The 16,399-nt window shown below is 51.9% G+C and overlaps 1 protein-coding gene across 1 annotated transcript; it reads left to right on the plus strand.

Annotated features, from left to right (window-relative positions):
* The first annotated feature begins 2,840 nt into the window (after positions 1–2,840).
* On the plus strand, positions 2,841–14,810 carry CTSB (cathepsin B). The gene is made up of 10 exons (XM_080616247.1): positions 2,841–2,960; positions 8,365–8,516; positions 9,026–9,111; positions 9,491–9,605; positions 9,853–9,971; positions 10,759–10,844; positions 11,543–11,689; positions 12,358–12,474; positions 13,261–13,389; positions 13,481–14,810. Exons 2-10 carry the CDS (start codon positions 8,391–8,393, stop codon positions 13,576–13,578), a joined length of 1,023 nt encoding a protein of 340 aa, XP_080472373.1. The 5' UTR covers positions 2,841–2,960; positions 8,365–8,390; the 3' UTR covers positions 13,579–14,810.
* Positions 14,811–16,399: the final 1,589 nt, after the last annotated feature.

The following is a 16,399-nucleotide window of genomic DNA, read 5'->3' on the forward strand; positions in this document are numbered from 1 at the left end:
CCTAAGCCAAGCCAAACTATTTGCTTTATTAAATAAATCTGCATTTCATACCCTGGTCATAAGCAATAATGATTTTAAACCCTGGAGCTGGAAAAAATACAAATACCTGCATTATTTAGGGCTCTTTCGGGGGGGGGGGGAGGGAATGAATAGCATAGAAACCTTTTTTCTTAAAAGTTGAGGTGTTGGTCCTACAGCAGCTTCATTAGGAACTGTTTGCTGCTTAATGTTGGAGCAGGGACACCATAAGTTAATCAGCAGTGACTTAACAAGCGATAAGAGAAGGTTGCCCAAGACCTCCTGTCTGTTTTCCTTATCTCATTCCTGTAGCAGTGGATTTTGCTCTGAAGGCTGAAGCTAGCCATAGCCTGAGCAAACATCATTTATTTCTCTGATACGCTAAAATATCTCATAAAAGCAAATAAGGGGGGTTGTTTCATGGCCTGATTTGGACACACAAGGGATTTACAAGCTCCCTGGAGAGCATCTCTAATGGGGAAACTCTCCTGGTTGCATTCAGCTTCATATATAAAACCAACTAATCTCAACAACTAGCATGCTCTCAGCCCAAACCAAGTGAAAAAGGGATGGCAACTTTGACACTTCTCCAAAGAGGGCAGAAAGGTCAGTAGTCTGTGCAAAGCTTTAGCTCATACTTCCAGTCCTTGAAAAAGCTGCTAAGTATCCATGGAAAAATAGGCAGCTGCTCCCACCCTGAACAATTGCATAGCCTGAAGGATGGGCTCCATGATGTCCCATGACAAGGCAAACTAAAAGGTGTTTGATAGGGTTGCACAAGTTTTAAATTGCTAATGTGCAACTTCTAGGCAAAAAAACTATCTGGAAATACGGAGGAATTGGGAATAAAGGGGTAACTGCTGCAAGTTACTGGGAAAAATAAGCAGTAGTGATGTCCTGACTCCAGCTCCTTGGCGTCACATGCCATGTCAGCCCCAAAAACTGCTGAGCCCGATTGTACAAAGGGCAGGACACAAATCAGGCTCATTTCAATGTGTTTTATGTCAACAAAACCTCAGAGGGAGCGTGGAAAACTGCAGAATCAGAGCACTGAGCAGAGCAAAGGAGTCCTGTGTGAGTCAGAGGGAGGTTAGGCAGGTTGCAAGTGATTTATTTACTTTTTTATTATTATTATAATAGCCAAAGCATAAATAAAAACATAGCGAAGGGCTTTGCTCTCTGCTGGCTAAAAATTATATGTAAAGGCAATCAATGGTCCAAAGGCCATCGAAGTGCATCGAAGCATAAATAAGCACAGCAACAACATCTCCAATTTTACTGCATAAATACTGGGGCGTACAGCCAAGTGTATTATTTTACTGGGTTTTTTTTCATCACTTCACTAGGAAGCCTTCTAAACAAAAACCAGTATTTAAAATGTGAATGTGACCAAGGAAATGATCGGCTATAAATGGCAGCGTAGGGAAAAAAAGAATATTCTCTCATTTTCTAGAGAAAATACATAACAAACCTTCCAAAAAGTTGAATGCAAATACTAAAACTTATGTAAAAATATGTACACAATGCTCGTGAAGACCCAACAGAGAGAGGGATCTGACCAGATGCCAAGGGATGCATTTGTTACCTTGCAGAAATGCTCTCAGATGGCCAAAGAGTTTGGAGCAGCCCTACCCAAGCACCGCAGGCAAAGCTGGTAAGAAATGAGCATTAATCATCTGCTTCTGTTCCATCCTGTTTGGCATCTGCTTGTGTCCTGCCATGAAGCCTAAGCTCCTGTAAAGCTTCTAAAGCTCCCTGAATGTCTAGAGAAGCCAGTCAGCAGCATTGCATCAGTCTGGTCTCTGCAGACCAGCCCTTCTGCCCCATCTCTACAGCACCACAGATCATCCCTGCCACCTAAGGGGATCACTCTGCTCCTAAGGGGATCTCAGGGTTCACCTTTTCATCGTCCAAAATAATTCCCAGGTGATTCCCATTGCCAAGCTTTGATTTTCTACACCGGCTGCTGGGTGTCAGTAGACTTTTGGTTGCTGATTAGTTATTATTTTCCATTCTAGGCTAAATGTTCTATCAATTTCTGAGGGTCATGGGGCATACATTTTTTATATATATATATGTGTGTGTGTGTATTTTATCCCCACCTTTTTCCAGAGAGGGTTAAGAAAGAAAAATACATGTATTGTCTTTCTCAATAAAGAGAAGCTTTAGCATCGTGGTTGTTTAGAGCAGGGCTTGAAACTAGCTCTGAAATTTACTTTTCTGTGCTGTTCATATTTCTGAAAATCAGCCAGAATTAGGGGAAAAAAAGAAGTCAGCACAGTAACAGTACAGCAACACAGAAAAAACCTGCAGGACTTAACAGGTGAAAAACTCAAAGACACTGGCAGGCTGGAGATAGGATGGGCAGGAAACAGAGCAGCTTCCAGTGCTTAAAGGGCTGACAAGAAAGTGGCTTTCGACAAGGGCCTGTAGGGGCAGGACAAGAGGGAATGGCTTTGACCTGACAGAGGGGAGACTTAGATGAGATCCTAGGCAGAAGTTCTTCCCTGTGAGGGTGGTGAGGCCCTGGCACAGGTTGCCCAGAGAAGCTGTGGCTGCCCCATCCCTGGCAGTGCTCAAGGCCAGGTTGGACGGGGCTTGGAGCAACCTGGTCTAGTGGAAGGTGTCCCTGCCTGTGGCAGGGGGTTGGGACTGGATAAGCCTTAAAGCCCCTTCCAACCCAAACCACCTCTGTGGCTCTATACAAACTAAGCGCCACAGAACACAACCTCCTTGCGCTATCCGCAAGCGGGGCGGGCCGCGGGCCGGATGCCGTCACGCCGGGGGCGGGCCGGGTGGGGGGTGACTCAGCCTCCGAGAGCTGCCCCTTCCGCGGCCGCGGGGAGTGCGGAGCGGTGAGTGCAAAGGGGACGGGCCGCGGCGGGCGCAAGGAGCGCGGCGGGGCGCGGTGCGGGCGCTGCAGAAGGGCAGAGGCAGGGCAGGTGAGAGGTTGGGATGGGTGCTGCGCGGCACGGCTGGAGCGGGGGGACACGGGTGGGTGCGTTGGGATGGGGCACCCCTTGCGCTGCCGCCGCGGGGAGCAGCGGGGGACCCAGCCTTGCGCCCGCCAGGTGCTGCGGAACACCCATTGGGCAGCAGCGGTGTCTCCCAGCTGCGTTTGGGGGAATTTTGGGCGGTGGTGGATGCAGGAAGGATGCTCTGCGGCTCGGCGGTGAGGTTTGTTGCAGGGAAAGTGCTATTAAGCCGCAGCGAGTCTCAAAGGCAGCTAAACCTTCCCCTAAGTGCCACCGGAGGAGGGAGGAGACCGTGTTTATATAAGGCAGATGGGAAGAAAAACAAACCAGCCCTGCTTGTCTGCTGAAGGAGGTCAGTTTGGCATCAGCTGCAGTGCTTGTGGGAAGATCCCGTGATGCGCTGCCGAGCTGGGGTCTGGCATCAGGACCATGGCTTGGAGATGGCGCCGGGTAAAAGCTGCCTTGGTCTGCCTGGCACACGTTCTGGCTCCCATCCATATATAGCTGTCACCCATATACCGCACCAGCGGGGCTGCGCTGCGGGCGTGATGCAGCAGAGATCGCTTCCCTTCGCCTGTTTACCTAGAGGTTACAAAGTTGAAGGTTGCAGAAAAGGGCAAGGAATTTCAGTAGAGCAGGGTGTCTGCTGAGGGCTTGTGCAAGACTCTGGTTTGTGGAGTGGTCTGTGAGAAGAGTGGAAAAAATCAGTGCAGCTCCACTGGGGAAGAATCTTGCACTGTGTGTGAATGGAAGCTGTAGAGGCCAGCACTGCAGGTTGTCTCAAGATGTGTTTATTTGGCAGATATCAGACTTCTTGTAAGGATTTGGCTTTTCTGGAAATGAATGGGTGTGGGGAAGAGAGGAATGGGTGTGGGAAAGAGTGCCTCATGCTTTTTTATTCAATTATTTTTAAGGAAAATGTTCAAGCTTTGATAATTCAATAATAACTGTAATGTAGTCACCAGGCCGTGAGTTTGGTGCTCCCAAGCTGAGCAAGCTAAGCTGGACTGCGCTGTTTATATGCTTGCTTTATTGTGGCTTAGAGTCATGCACAATCGTTGGCAGCTAGAACAAAGGACAAAGCTCAGCCTGGGTGAGGAGGACACATGACTTGGGTTTTGCTGAGCACCTTTCACCTTGGAGGGGTGGGGGTGTTGTAGCTGTGATCATGGGACAGCTCTTATCTTCCACTAACCCCTGCAAAAGGGTACGTGGATGCCTCTGTCTGTGCCTGGAGGGGTTTAGCCCAGACAGTGGAGGAGCTGAGAAGTGTTTCAGGGCTGTTATCTCATGGCCTGACCTGCCTGAACAGAATCATGTGAGCTGGGCTTTCAACAGCCTGGTTTGGGTTTTTTTGGGTGGTGGTTTATTTCTTGACTATGCTCAATTACATGGAACTTGGGGGTTTGGAGTTCTGGGTGATATCCTACAACCTTTGTGGTGGGACTCTGCAGCAATGAACTGCAGAGGGATTTCTTATAGCAGGCATTGCGCATCTCCCCTGGCTGCTAGGAGGCTGTGGGACCCTACTGATAACATGGTCCATACAGCTGGATCTCTGTCCCTGGGAAAGCAGGCGGGAGCTGGCTCCAGCTCTGAGATCTGCTGCTCAGGATGGATGGAGAGGGCACCTGGGTGATGTCAGCTCCTTCCCTGTGCCCTATTTGCAGTTGCAGGCAGCACAGCAGGGCTGTGGTGCAGCACCAGCTGCAGCACCTTGCTTCTCACGCTCCTCTCCCTTGCATGCTGCAGCCACCCCGACCAGCTCACGCTGGAAAGCCTTCAGCCTCTGTGCTTCCTCCTCACTGGCTCGCACAGGGGTGTCTCGAGGGCTGCTCTCAGGTGGCCCAAATCTCCCCTTTTTAAGCAGTGTCTGAAGTGTGAGGGCCCGGATCAGGGTGTGGTGTGCTGGTGGGCAGAGCTTCCCGCAGTTATTTCCTGTTCATCCTTCAAGAAGCTGAAGGTATTTTGGGTCCCAAAGCAGGGGGCTTGTTCTCAGCGCCAAGATCTGCAGCCCCAGAGGAGATGGAGAAGCCTGGGAGGCTGTTGGCAAGCCCCAAACATCCTCCTCCCACCTGGAGAGTTTGGGGCGAAGCTGCTGTGTCTTAAGACATCCAACAGCCAAGCTTTGCTTGTGTTTTCAAGCTGTGGTAGGATGTGACCTGTGAAGACAGCTTGAACAGGGTTATCCTTGTGCTGCAAGGCACCTGCAAGAGATTGGGGGGTGCAAAGGGAAGGAGGGTGCTCCCCTGGCCTGTTCAGTGCGCAGGCTTAAGAGCAGGTCTCTTGGTGCGAGCCTGGTTTTGGTGCTGCTCTTGTGTTGATATCTAAAACATCTGTGGGGCTCTATGGGGAGGGAGGTGTGTGTGGAGGAGATAGCAGTGGCGGGGGAAGTACACAGGCAGAAACGCTGCCGCGGGAAGTGTGTCACTGCTGGTATCTGCAGGAAGGGGTGACTGATGGTGGGAGCAGCAGCTCTGCTTGCCGTGTTGCTGCCGGGGCTGGCGAATTGCTGCTGGAGGAAACTCATCCTGCGGGTCCTGTGCCTGTGCTCCCTATTTATAGCTCTGCTGTACACAGGGCGCTTCTAAAGCTGGGGGGCAGGGAGAAGGAATCACATGAGATCGAGGATTTCCCCTTCCTTCTCCACGCAGAGCTTGGGATATTCTGTGCCATCCAGCTGTGTCAGCTCCCTCTGAGGCCTCACAGCCACAGGAGACTTCATGGATTCATGGAACGGTTTGGGTTGGAAGGCAACTTAAAGCTCATCCAGTTCCAACCCCCTGCCACAGGCAGGGACACCTTCCACCAGACCAGGTTGCTCCAAGCCCTGTCCAACCTGGCCTTGAACACTGCCAGGGATGGGGCAGCCACAGCTTCTCTGGGCAACCTGTGCCAGGGCCTCACCACCCTCACAGGGAAGAACTTGTGCCTCAGATCTCATCTCAATCTCCCCTCTGTCAGGTTAAAGCCATTCCCCTTGTCCTGTCCCCACAGACCCTTGTCCAAAGCCCCTCTCCAGCTTTATTGTAGCCCCTTTAGGCACTGGAAGCTGCTCTAAGGTCTCCCTGGACCCTTCTTTTCTCTGGGCTCAGCTCTCTCATGGCCCATAGGGAGGCTTCATGCCAGCAGGAGGTTTGGCAAGAGGCTTGTTTGCTGAAACAACCGAATGGCTCCGAGCTATTCAGGTTGCACTGGGCTGTGTCGCGGTGCTGCTGCTGGGTGTGCTGGCCGCTGGCCATGCCGTGGAGCGGGTGCAGTGCAGCAGAGCCTAGAAGGCGATAGCTGTCCAAGGGGAAACTGCCTGATATCATTTTCGGTCTGGTTTCAGGTTGTCTGGAGCAATAAGTCTGTGGCTGTGTGGCCCAGTAACCTGAGGATGTGAGATATCCCTTGTGTGCCCATCAGGAGCTGTACTGATGTGGGAGGCTTTGCAGGGTGGGTTTGAGCATGCCAGCAAATTTACAAGCAACCTATTGAAAACACAAGTGTATCAGGTGGCTTCTGGCCTCAGAAACGCTTCCCTTCTGTGCTACAGACAGTATAGAGTTGACTGCAGGAAGCGCATCGGGTTTGGGGTTTGATTTGATTTGGGTTTCTGCTGGGTTTTCATTTTGTTTCCAAGGATTTTTCATTAGAAAAGGCGCTTCAGATGAGGCTGCTCACCTCTAGCCTTCCTATGGCCATGTTGAAGGGCACAAGGCAAACCCTACAGTATCCTTAGGACCGTATATTTGTTTCTCTGGCCATAACTTCTTTCCTGCTGCCTAAGCATGGTGAGGACACCAGCGAGGCCCTTGCGTGCGAGAAACCTCTAAGCAAGGAAATAGAAACCCCTTCCAAGAGGTGAGATTGAGGGGCAGGAGAACCCATGTGCTGCTGAAACTCAGCTAGCATTTGGGCTGGGCATCCTGTTGGAAGCACAGAGTGGGGATAAAACCCAACAAATGGTGGAAGGAGGAGGGGGAGAGAAAGCAAGCCCCTTTATACAGTTAGCTGCAGCCGCCTGGGCTTGTCGCTGGCAGAAAGTAGGGCACTCCTGCTGGGTTCTCTTCTCTGGGAAGGCTAAACTTGGCTGTGAGTAGGTGGCGGCAGCCTGCATAGGAAATACGTGTGTGTCTCCCCATCCCTGCCCCGGCTCGGCTGGCTCTGTGGCCGCAGGGCTGGAGTGCTGCTGCCAAGAGCTGCATGTCCGGCTGCTGCGGTGTATTTGCCCAGGAGGGCTTAAACCCAGGCTTGCAGAGGTGATCACATGTTGAGCTCACTGAGATGAGTAGGAATTACAGCTTAAATATCTCTGCTGCTCAGGCTGCTGCGGAGGGTCAGAGGTGTTGGGTTGGAGCTCATTGGGGTGGATGTGGGGTTGGTGGAAGGGGAGCTGGGAGGTTTTGGAGCAGGGTGCCCTGGTGTGTTTGCAGGGATTCAGCAGCTCATGGCCAGAGTGTGTGTCCAAGTCAGGTGTGAGAATGTGGAATGAATGGTGGTTGCTGGTGTTGGGGCCGTAAGGGAGAAGCTGCTGCTTAAACCCTGCTTACTTCGGCTAAATAACTGACGTCTCTTAACAGGGAGTTAAATTGGAGTTGTGAATGAGGTTAAAGGAGGCAGGAGAGCAGAGAAACCACCAAACCCTGGAGCATCTTTGTACTGGGTGATGCCTGTGATTCTGAGTGGGAGGTTGTGTTCCACTGCTGCTGTGCTCCTGGATTTCCCCTGCATCTCTGTTCCCTGAATCAAGGACTTTCCTGGTGTCTTGTGCCAAGAGAAGCAGCTTCACAGCCTCCCCTATGAAAAACCCCAGTGGGAGGGGAGCACAGGCAGCTCTGGTGCTTGCGGACATGGGCAGGGGGTCACTACCTCAGGGCTGTAACCCCCATGCAGGTCCCCAGGGCAATGGGCTGGCCAGCGTGAGCCCATAGAGTCCAAAAATGTGATTTGGAATGGTAGCCTCAAAGGAAAGAAAGGCAGTCGCTGGGGCAGGGGCTAGCAAATCCCTGAGGCTGCAGTTTGATGTGGAGGTGGGGTATCACTTATTCCTTCTAGTCCTTATTCTCCGTTTTTGTGGAAGTAAACACAGCCTGTAATACCCTCCAAATCCCTTGGATCTGCTTAAAAAGATATTTTCCTGTTACTCCTAATCCTGCAGTGGTCAACAGACAGGGTTGCCTTGTCTGATTTCTTATGAGCTGCAGGAGGGGGGTGGTTACTCTCCTCCTGCGTCTCTCCTGACCTTTGGGGTAAACTGGGATCGGGAGGGACTTTATGCAGCCACGTGTTTTATCCTGCCACGTGGTGCTGTGATGGTGCTTCTGCCAAGCCTTGGGTCCGAGCCTGCCTTGGAAAGGTTTCCAATGATGCCCAAATCTGGCTGCAGGTGGAGTGTTCCTGTCTGTAGCCAAGATGTGGCCGTCCGTGTCCATCCTGTGTGTCCTGGTGGCCTTTGCCAATGCTCGCAGCATTCCTCACTACCCTCCTCTCTCCAGTGACTTGGTCAACCACATAAACAAGCTCAACACCACCTGGAAGGTGAGTACTGGCTTGGTGAGTACTTTTGGATGCATTGCTCAGCGGTCTCTTTGTGGGACTCAATAGCTGAGCTCTGGGAGTCTCACCATGGTGGTTGCTTCAAAGCAGCCTTGGTCCCAGTTGCCTTCTCTAGTGAGTTGATGCTGTCAGGGATTCCCATGGTGACAGTAACTGTGGATCTTCTCTGTGGAGCAGAGCACTGATGGATCTGTAGAGCAGGAGCAATGATAAGAGGAGGAAGGCTGGAAACAAGCAGCAAGTGTTGGTGACCTGGCCAAACCCAGGCTGCAGTGGCCAAAGGCTAGGGTTGGACCTTAGCTTGCTGATCATGATGCACTGATCAGGGAAGGGGCTGTGTTCTGTGTCTGTAGATAGCCTGGCTCTTAGCCTCTGGGTTGTATAGCAAGTGTCAGACACTGGTTGGGTCTGAGGGAGATCTTGAGCGCCAGGCTGGTCCCAGCATTGGTGGCTGTGAGGAGTTGTGTCCCATTTCTCTGTATCTCTTCCAGGCAGGGCACAACTTCTACAACACTGACATGAGCTATGTGAAGAAGCTCTGCGGCACCTTCCTGGGTGGGCCCAAGCTCCCTGAAAGGTAAGTGCTGGGAGAGGAAGATGAGCACCCTGTAAAAGCTTGTGTGGATGCTCCTGGTGCACTTGGGATGTGCGAGGGTCTCCTAGGTGCAGCTTGGTGGGCATCACACATGGAATTAAACACAGAAGCATGTGGAAGGGGATGGGAACATCCGTCCTCTGTTCTGTTAGATACTTAACCAATCATACTCCTTGAAACTTAAAACACTTGAGGAGCTGCTGACCTGGTCTGAGGAATTCAGAAGTATCTATGCTCCTTCACTACGCAAACAAGAGCCCTTGTCCTCCAGGTCACCTTCAGAGGAGGCTGGGGAGTCCTCCGCGCCCAGTCCTGTTCCACTGGTGTCCCTGTAGCAGGGCTTCTCTCTTCTCACTTTCAGGGTGGATTTTGCTGCAGACATGGAGCTGCCTGATACCTTCGACTCACGGACACAGTGGCCTAACTGCCCTACCATCAGTGAGATAAGAGACCAGGGGTCTTGTGGCTCTTGCTGGGTAAGTGCATGGGCGGTTTGAAGTCATGTTGGTACAGAGTTTGCTGAACAAAAAGAATGCCAATCAGTTCGTCAATGAACTGAATAAATGGGAAGTTATGGGGGGGATTCTGCAGTGCCTGAGCTTCTCAGTGAGCTTCTCCTAGCCAGGCTTATGCTTGCTGTACTCATTGCCAGAAGGTTGCCTGGTTTCTATCCCATGTCTGGCTCTAATGGTCTTCCCTTGGGTTTCTGGGGGCTGCCCACAGGCTTTTGGTGCTGTAGAAGCGATTTCAGACAGGATCTGTGTTCACACAAACACCAAGGTGAGCGTGGAGGTCTCGGCGGAGGACTTGCTGTCATGCTGCGGCTTCGAGTGCGGCATGGGGTGAGCTGCTCTTGGTTCTTGTGCACTGAAAGGGTGGGTGGGAGGAGCAGGGGCACAGCCTGGAGATGCTGATCATTTCAGCCCTGTCTTCTTGACAGGTTGGACGGGGCTTGGAGCAACCTGCTCTAGTGGAAGGTGGCCCTGCCTTTGGCAGGGGATTGGAACTGGATGAACTTTAAGGTCCCTTCCAACCCAAACCATCCTGTGATTCCTGGTCTCCCTGTGAGCAGGCAGCCTCACTAGTAGTTTATGCTGTAGATACTGGAGTTAGGTCGGAACATAAAGGTGACTTCGTGGACTGAAAGTCCCTCTGGGGCATATCCTACCCCCAGCAGCAGTGGATAATGATGGCTGGTGGTGGGAGGGCAAGCACGTAACAGTGCTTTCCTATATAGAGTTGTCAGCTGCCTAATCCAAATGAAGGATCTTCTAATAGCCCCAAGCCTTGGTGTTCAGGCACAAGCCTTTTGCAGTTGTAGAGAGCAGGGTAGAGAGTTGGGTCTCCAAACTGTAGCCTCTGCTTGCTCCTGGCAGCAATGGCTGACCCAGGGACCTGCTAAGGAGACACCACTGCTTTGGGATTTGGAGGCATGGGTGCTCTTAGCTGCTCCCTGCCCTAACACTTTGGTGTGTTGAAGCCTGGAAACCCTGGGGAAGGCAGGGACTCAACGTGCTGAAAGCTTCCCTTCAGCCACCTCAATTTACCACCTCAAAATCGATGGCTCAGTTTACCCCAAAGGGGATGGCTCTAAGAAGGCTGGAGCTGGAACTGCTGCTCTTTCTCTAGGTGCAATGGTGGTTACCCCTCTGGCGCGTGGAGGTACTGGACAGAGAGGGGCCTGGTGTCGGGGGGTCTCTACGATTCCCATGTGGGTAAGTCCTGGCAGATACCCTTGTGACAGCAAAGAGGAGCATCTCTGCTCCGTTACAGGTTCATGTCCTTCACAGTGCCTCTCTTCTGGTCTCTGTTGTTGTGCATGCTCCCTCCTTCAGGTCTGGGCTCAAATACCTGTGTTATCCCAGATGGCTGCTCCTGTCCCCATCTATGACTCCCTCTGGTCAGCCCCTGGGACAAGGGTTTATGAGCAGCATCTAGTGGCAGGAGGGACATCCAGGAAAAGAGCACAGTAGCCAGGCTTAACAACCCTGCAAGGCTTCTGCTGCCATCCCTGGCAGTGTTCAAGGCCAGGCTCGATGGGGCTTGAAGCAACCTGGTCTAGTGGAAGGTGTCCCTTCATATGGCAGGGGTTAGAACTAGATCTTAAGGTCCTTTCTAACCCAAACCAGTCCGTGATTCTATGGCTATGAGTTGGTTCATGTTTCCATCTTTTCCATCACATTTCCAAGGGGGAGGTGGTGGGAAGCAGGTCCGGAGGGAAACCCATTGCTGAGGCAGGGGTTGCCCGTCTAGCAGTGACATACCTACTCTTGCTCACACTGCACTGATATCTGTGGGATTTCTGGGTCAGAAAGGTCCTATGTTTTCATGGGTCATCCGGTGCCTTCTCCAGCACAGCTTTCGGACAGAGGTGCTCAGGGACAGCCAATTCATTACTATCTCTCCTCCACAGGCTGCCGTCCCTACTCCATCCCACCCTGTGAGCACCATGTCAATGGCTCCCGACCACCCTGCACTGGGGAGGGAGGAGAAACCCCGAGGTGCAGCCGGCACTGCGAGCCTGGATACTCACCCTCGTACAAGGAGGACAAGCACTATGGTAAGGGAGAGTGGCCTCCAGCACTGCTCCGTGCATAGCAGCTCCAGAGCTGTTCCCAATGGGGCTGGCAGGGTTGGACCTCTTCCTAAGCTGGTTTATAGTGGTTATTCTCTGTGCCCTCAGTGATGGGCAGTCCTGCAGCAAACATAAGCCTGGCAGATGCACAGTTTGTATTTGCTGAGGCACAGCTGAGACAGGTGAACTGATTTGTGTCCTTGTGGTGCACATGCCTGGGTTGAAGAGCATGGTGGGACTCTGGTATCAAAGCCACCTCGTTCTTACTCTGTGGTGGTAGCAAACCCTATACATGTAATCTGGTTATGTAACCCTACACATAATCTGTGGGATTTGTCTTGTCTTTGACTAATTTGGGTTGTTTTGGAAATGAGGATGAACAAGGAGAAAACTTTCTACTGAAGCTGTCTGAAACAGGTCTTCAGGTACAGAATAGAACTCGGGTTAAATGCTTCCCTCTGGAAGAGGGATGGTTGGAGTCCGCTTTTCCTGCCCTGGCTGTGTTAGTGCCTCTGGAGCAGTTGAGTTTGAATTCAGCCTTTAAGTGGAGAGGAGCTCTTGCAGGGGCATGCTGAGCAGTCTCTGTCCAGCCATGCCAAGGTCTCTGTAGACTGACAATGCCATACTAATGGTGGGACTTTTTTCCTCCCTAGGCATCACCTCCTATGGTGTCCCTCGCAGTGAGAAGGAAATAATGGCTGAGATCTACAAGAATGGCCCAGTGGAAGGAGCCTTTATTGTCTATGAGGACTTCCTAATGTACAAGTCTGGTAAGCATCAGCGCTGAGGCTGCAGGGAGCCCTGTTCCCTGCTACATCCATAGGGTCCATCCCTCTACTCACTTCTGAGAGGAGATCTCAAGTTCACACTAAAGTACCTGGTGTTACAAGAACGTGGGAAAAAGGTACCATCTCCCTTATCCATTGATTTATAGCAAGGGGAATAAGTGCTTGGGACTGGCTCAGGGAGGAAGCCCCAGTGGGGACCCCTCAGAATTGCAGCTAGGGTTTGGAATGACAGCTAAGGTTTTAAGTAAGATCCTGGCAGATGGCTTTCCTGATGTGGACCCCAGTTCCCTGTTATGAACTGCTTGGGATGTGCTGCCTTTGGGCCCCTTGCCAAGTGGCTCTGGGTGTCCTGTGCTGAGCTGACGCTGGGCATCAGTCCTTCCTTCAGACTCTACACTAAGCTCCAGGTTTGCTTTAACTTGGCAGAGGAGAGATTGAGATGAGCTCTTAGGCAGAAGTTCTTCCCTGTGAGGGTGATGAGGCCCTGGCACAGGTTGCCCAGGGAAGCTGTGGCTGCCTCATCCGTGGCAGTGTTCAAGGCCAGGTTGGACGGGACTTGGAGCAACCTGGTCTAATGGGATACATGCCTGCCTGTGGATGGTCTCTAAGGTCCCTTCCAACCCAAACCATTCTGTGATTCTAATGGTTTAACCAAACTCACTTTCTTGGCCGGTCTGTGGGGTTTGCTATCCAATGTCTCGCAAGCTGTGGGCGCTCTGAGGTGCAGCAGCACAGTGCCCATTGATGTGTTGGTGTGTTTCCTTGCAGGGGTCTACCAGCACGTGTCCGGGGAGCAGGTTGGAGGTCATGCCATCCGGCTCCTGGGCTGGGGCGTGGATAACGGCACTCCGTACTGGCTGGCTGCTAACTCCTGGAACACTGACTGGGGCGACAACGGTGAGGCACCCTGGATGCTGCCAGGGGCAACCCCTTCCCTGTTGTCTGTGGTCCGATGGGGATGTTGACTTGTGCTGTTGGTTGCTTTCAGGCTTCTTCAAGATCCTCCGAGGAGAGGACCACTGTGGCATCGAGTCCGAGATTGTGGCTGGCATCCCCAGGACGGAGCAGTACTGGAAGAGGATGTAACCTGATCAAACAACCCTGAGTCCCCGATGCTTTTAACTGATAGTGGGTTGAGTGCAGAGCCTCCCCTTGTAAGAGACTATAGTTGAAGTTACTTTATTAAAGCTTTTTATCTTTGTTTTTTAACTGTATGGTGGAGCTGGAGGTGGAACTGCTCTCCACCACCCCTTTGCTCCTGCTGGGTCACAGCTATGGGACATTCCCTGCTCAGAGGACTCTGAAGGGCTCGTTGGCCACTTGTGCCATGATACTTGTTTAGCCTGGACCCCTTCCAGCCATGTTTGTTGCTGGGAAGGTAGGAAGCAGTAGCTTTGTGCTGGGACTAGGGACTTGGTGGGGGGGTGGAAATGGACCCTGCTGGGAAGCCATGGCCAGGGGTGATTTGTACCTCCCTGGCTGGGTTGTTCTGACTGTTGGTGCCCAAAATGAGCAGGGTATGTTAGCATGTGCCTTGAACTGGTTAAACTTAGAGCTATTAATTATGATGTACTCATGAACTTGATATGGGGCTGGCTCTGGCCGGAGCTGCGTTAAGGCCCCTTCCTGCCTCCAGTAAGTCCTTTGTGCATTCCTTGCTCCATCCACTCGGCTGCTTTTTAAACCACTTGTTCCTCAGCTGTTTATCCGCTTTTTCTGCTGTAGTCAGGGGTTATTGGTCCTAAGGAAGGGCCTGGCTGGACCTCCATGAGCCTTTGATCTAATGTCCTGCAAGCATCTAGGAGCACAATGGAAGGAGCAAACCACTTCCTTGCAGCTTGATGTGTACAGCGGGGTCATGCCTTGGTAAGGTGCTGCACCCAACACTGATGTGGTGCTTTGGGATGGCCTATGCTGAATGCTGAGCAGGGATGAGGGTTGTTCCCCGGGTCTGCTGCAGGGAGCTCATGCAGATGCTTGGAGGATTCTTGCTAACTTGCACACAGTGGAAGCTTTTTTTCCTTCCTTTTTGAGCCACAGGCATTAAGGAAGAAGAAATAAATCCTTATTTTTATTACTGGGGGAGGTGTAATGGCTGTGTAGGAGGGATCGTGATTTGCTGACACTAATATAGTGAAAGAGCATTTCTTTTCATTTTAAAGCACAAAGTATATTGCTGAGGCTACATGCCTGGAACACGTGAAGCAGGCTCTCCCTTGCACTGTAAAATAGCCCCTTGCCTCTGCTTACTCACCAGTGAGACAGAGCTGTGGTGTATGTGATTGGAACAACTGTGCCAATAAATGATTTCTCCACTGTCTTGTCTCATGGCTCTTGGTTGCTTCTACTTGACCTTAAGCTACCGCAAACTATACTCCTGCACACTGTAGAAACGATGCTGTCTTCATTCAAGTGAGGTCAGTGCCAGCCCTGTCCTCTGGCCATGCTGGTGACAGTACAGCTGCAGCCACTGCCTGGGGCTTGTGCTGACTCCTAAGCAGCCGCTGGGTATCATCTGCTCTTGGTGTTGGGTGAAGTGCTTCTGCCTCCATCATCTCTGCACACTGGTACAGGGGCTGTGAGGATGCACCAAGTCACTGGGGAGCATGCCTGCAGCCCCAGGCTGTGCCACTCCTCCTGCAGGCAGTGCAAGGCCCAGTAAAAGTCACTTTACTGACCTTTAGTTGTCTTCCACTCTGGTTAAAATCTCTCCTTTGGGTCTGGCAAATAAAGCTTTACTGCAATGCCTGAAGTAGCAACACCTTAGAGCAGCTTCCAGTGCATAAAGGGGCCAACAAGAAATCGGGAGAGAGATTTTTGACAAGGGCCTGTAGGGACAGGACAAGGGGGAATGGCTTTAACCTGACAGAGGGGAGATTGAGATGAGCTCTTAGGCACAAGTTCTTCCCTGTGAGGGCGGTGAGGCCCTGGCACAGGTTGCCCAGAGAAGCTGGGGCTGCCCCATCCCTGGCAGTGTTCAGGGCCAAGCTGTGCAAGGCCTGGAGCAACCTGCTCTAGTGGAAGGTGTCCCTGCCCATGGCAGGGGCTGGAACTGGATGAGCTTTAACGTCCCTTCCAACCCAAACCATTCTGTGATTCTCTGATGTGCATTTCATCCCAGCAGAGGGCTTGCAACTTGTGGCATGGTGGGGAAGTACCAGTGTGAGATGACAGCTAAAAAAAAGGACCAAACTGGGTTTTTTCCCAAAGAAAGCTTTAATTTCAACAAGACGGGAAGCTGCACAAAGAGAGCTACCGCAAGTTTCTTTTCAACAACAGCTTAAAACTATCTACATCAGTATTTATGGAGTAGGGATTCTCCTTCTGAGTAACAGTCTGGCCCCAGGGGCTTGGCCTTGCACAGGCACCAAACTGCTCTATGTAAAGAGCTCTGCCCCGCACCAGAACAGGGGCTGTCCTTCACAAAGGCAAAGCAGCATTTACAGGGGGCGGGTAGGGACCCTGGTAACAAAAAATTCCACCCCAGGAAAACACTTGCTGTTAAAGTGCTGTTTCCTCCCAAAGAAAGTCCAGCCTGATGTGTTTCAAAGCACAGCTTGCACATCAGTCTAACCCAAAGCATTATCCCAAGCCAAAGCCAAGCAGGCCAGGGAAACCCACCCTGGCCATCTCAGTGGCTCAAGCCTTCCAAGCCCATAGCAGGGATTGCTGCTGCCTTTCAGGCTGGCCAGTGCACCAAGGCCCCCAAAACACACTCATGAGGGATACGACAGTGCAAACTCTCACCCTCCTGCCTTACACAGGCACCCATCACTGCTGGGATGATGCTACTCCCATCCCTTGGGCTGAAGAAGTGCTGCAGAGCCCAGAGCCTGCAGTGGAGCCAGGAATGGGGTATTAGCTCAGGACCATGCAGGCAGCTTCCTTCTCATTTTAACCACCTCCC

The sequence above is a fragment of the Psittacula echo genome, assembly GCF_963264785.1.
Source record: "Psittacula echo genome assembly, chromosome: 4".
NCBI lineage: Eukaryota > Metazoa > Chordata > Aves > Psittaciformes > Psittacidae > Psittacula > Psittacula echo.

Coding starts and splice junctions, on each gene's coding strand:
- CTSB (XM_080616247.1), top strand. CDS start 8,391: ATGTGGCCGTCCGTGTCCATCCTGTGTGTCCTGGTGGCCTTTGCCAAT. Junction 9,112..9,490: donor GGGCCCAAGCTCCCTGAAAG/GTAAGTGCTGGG, acceptor TCTCACTTTCAG/GGTGGATTTTGCTGCAGACA. Junction 10,845..11,542: donor TCTCTACGATTCCCATGTGG/GTAAGTCCTGGC, acceptor TCTCCTCCACAG/GCTGCCGTCCCTACTCCATC.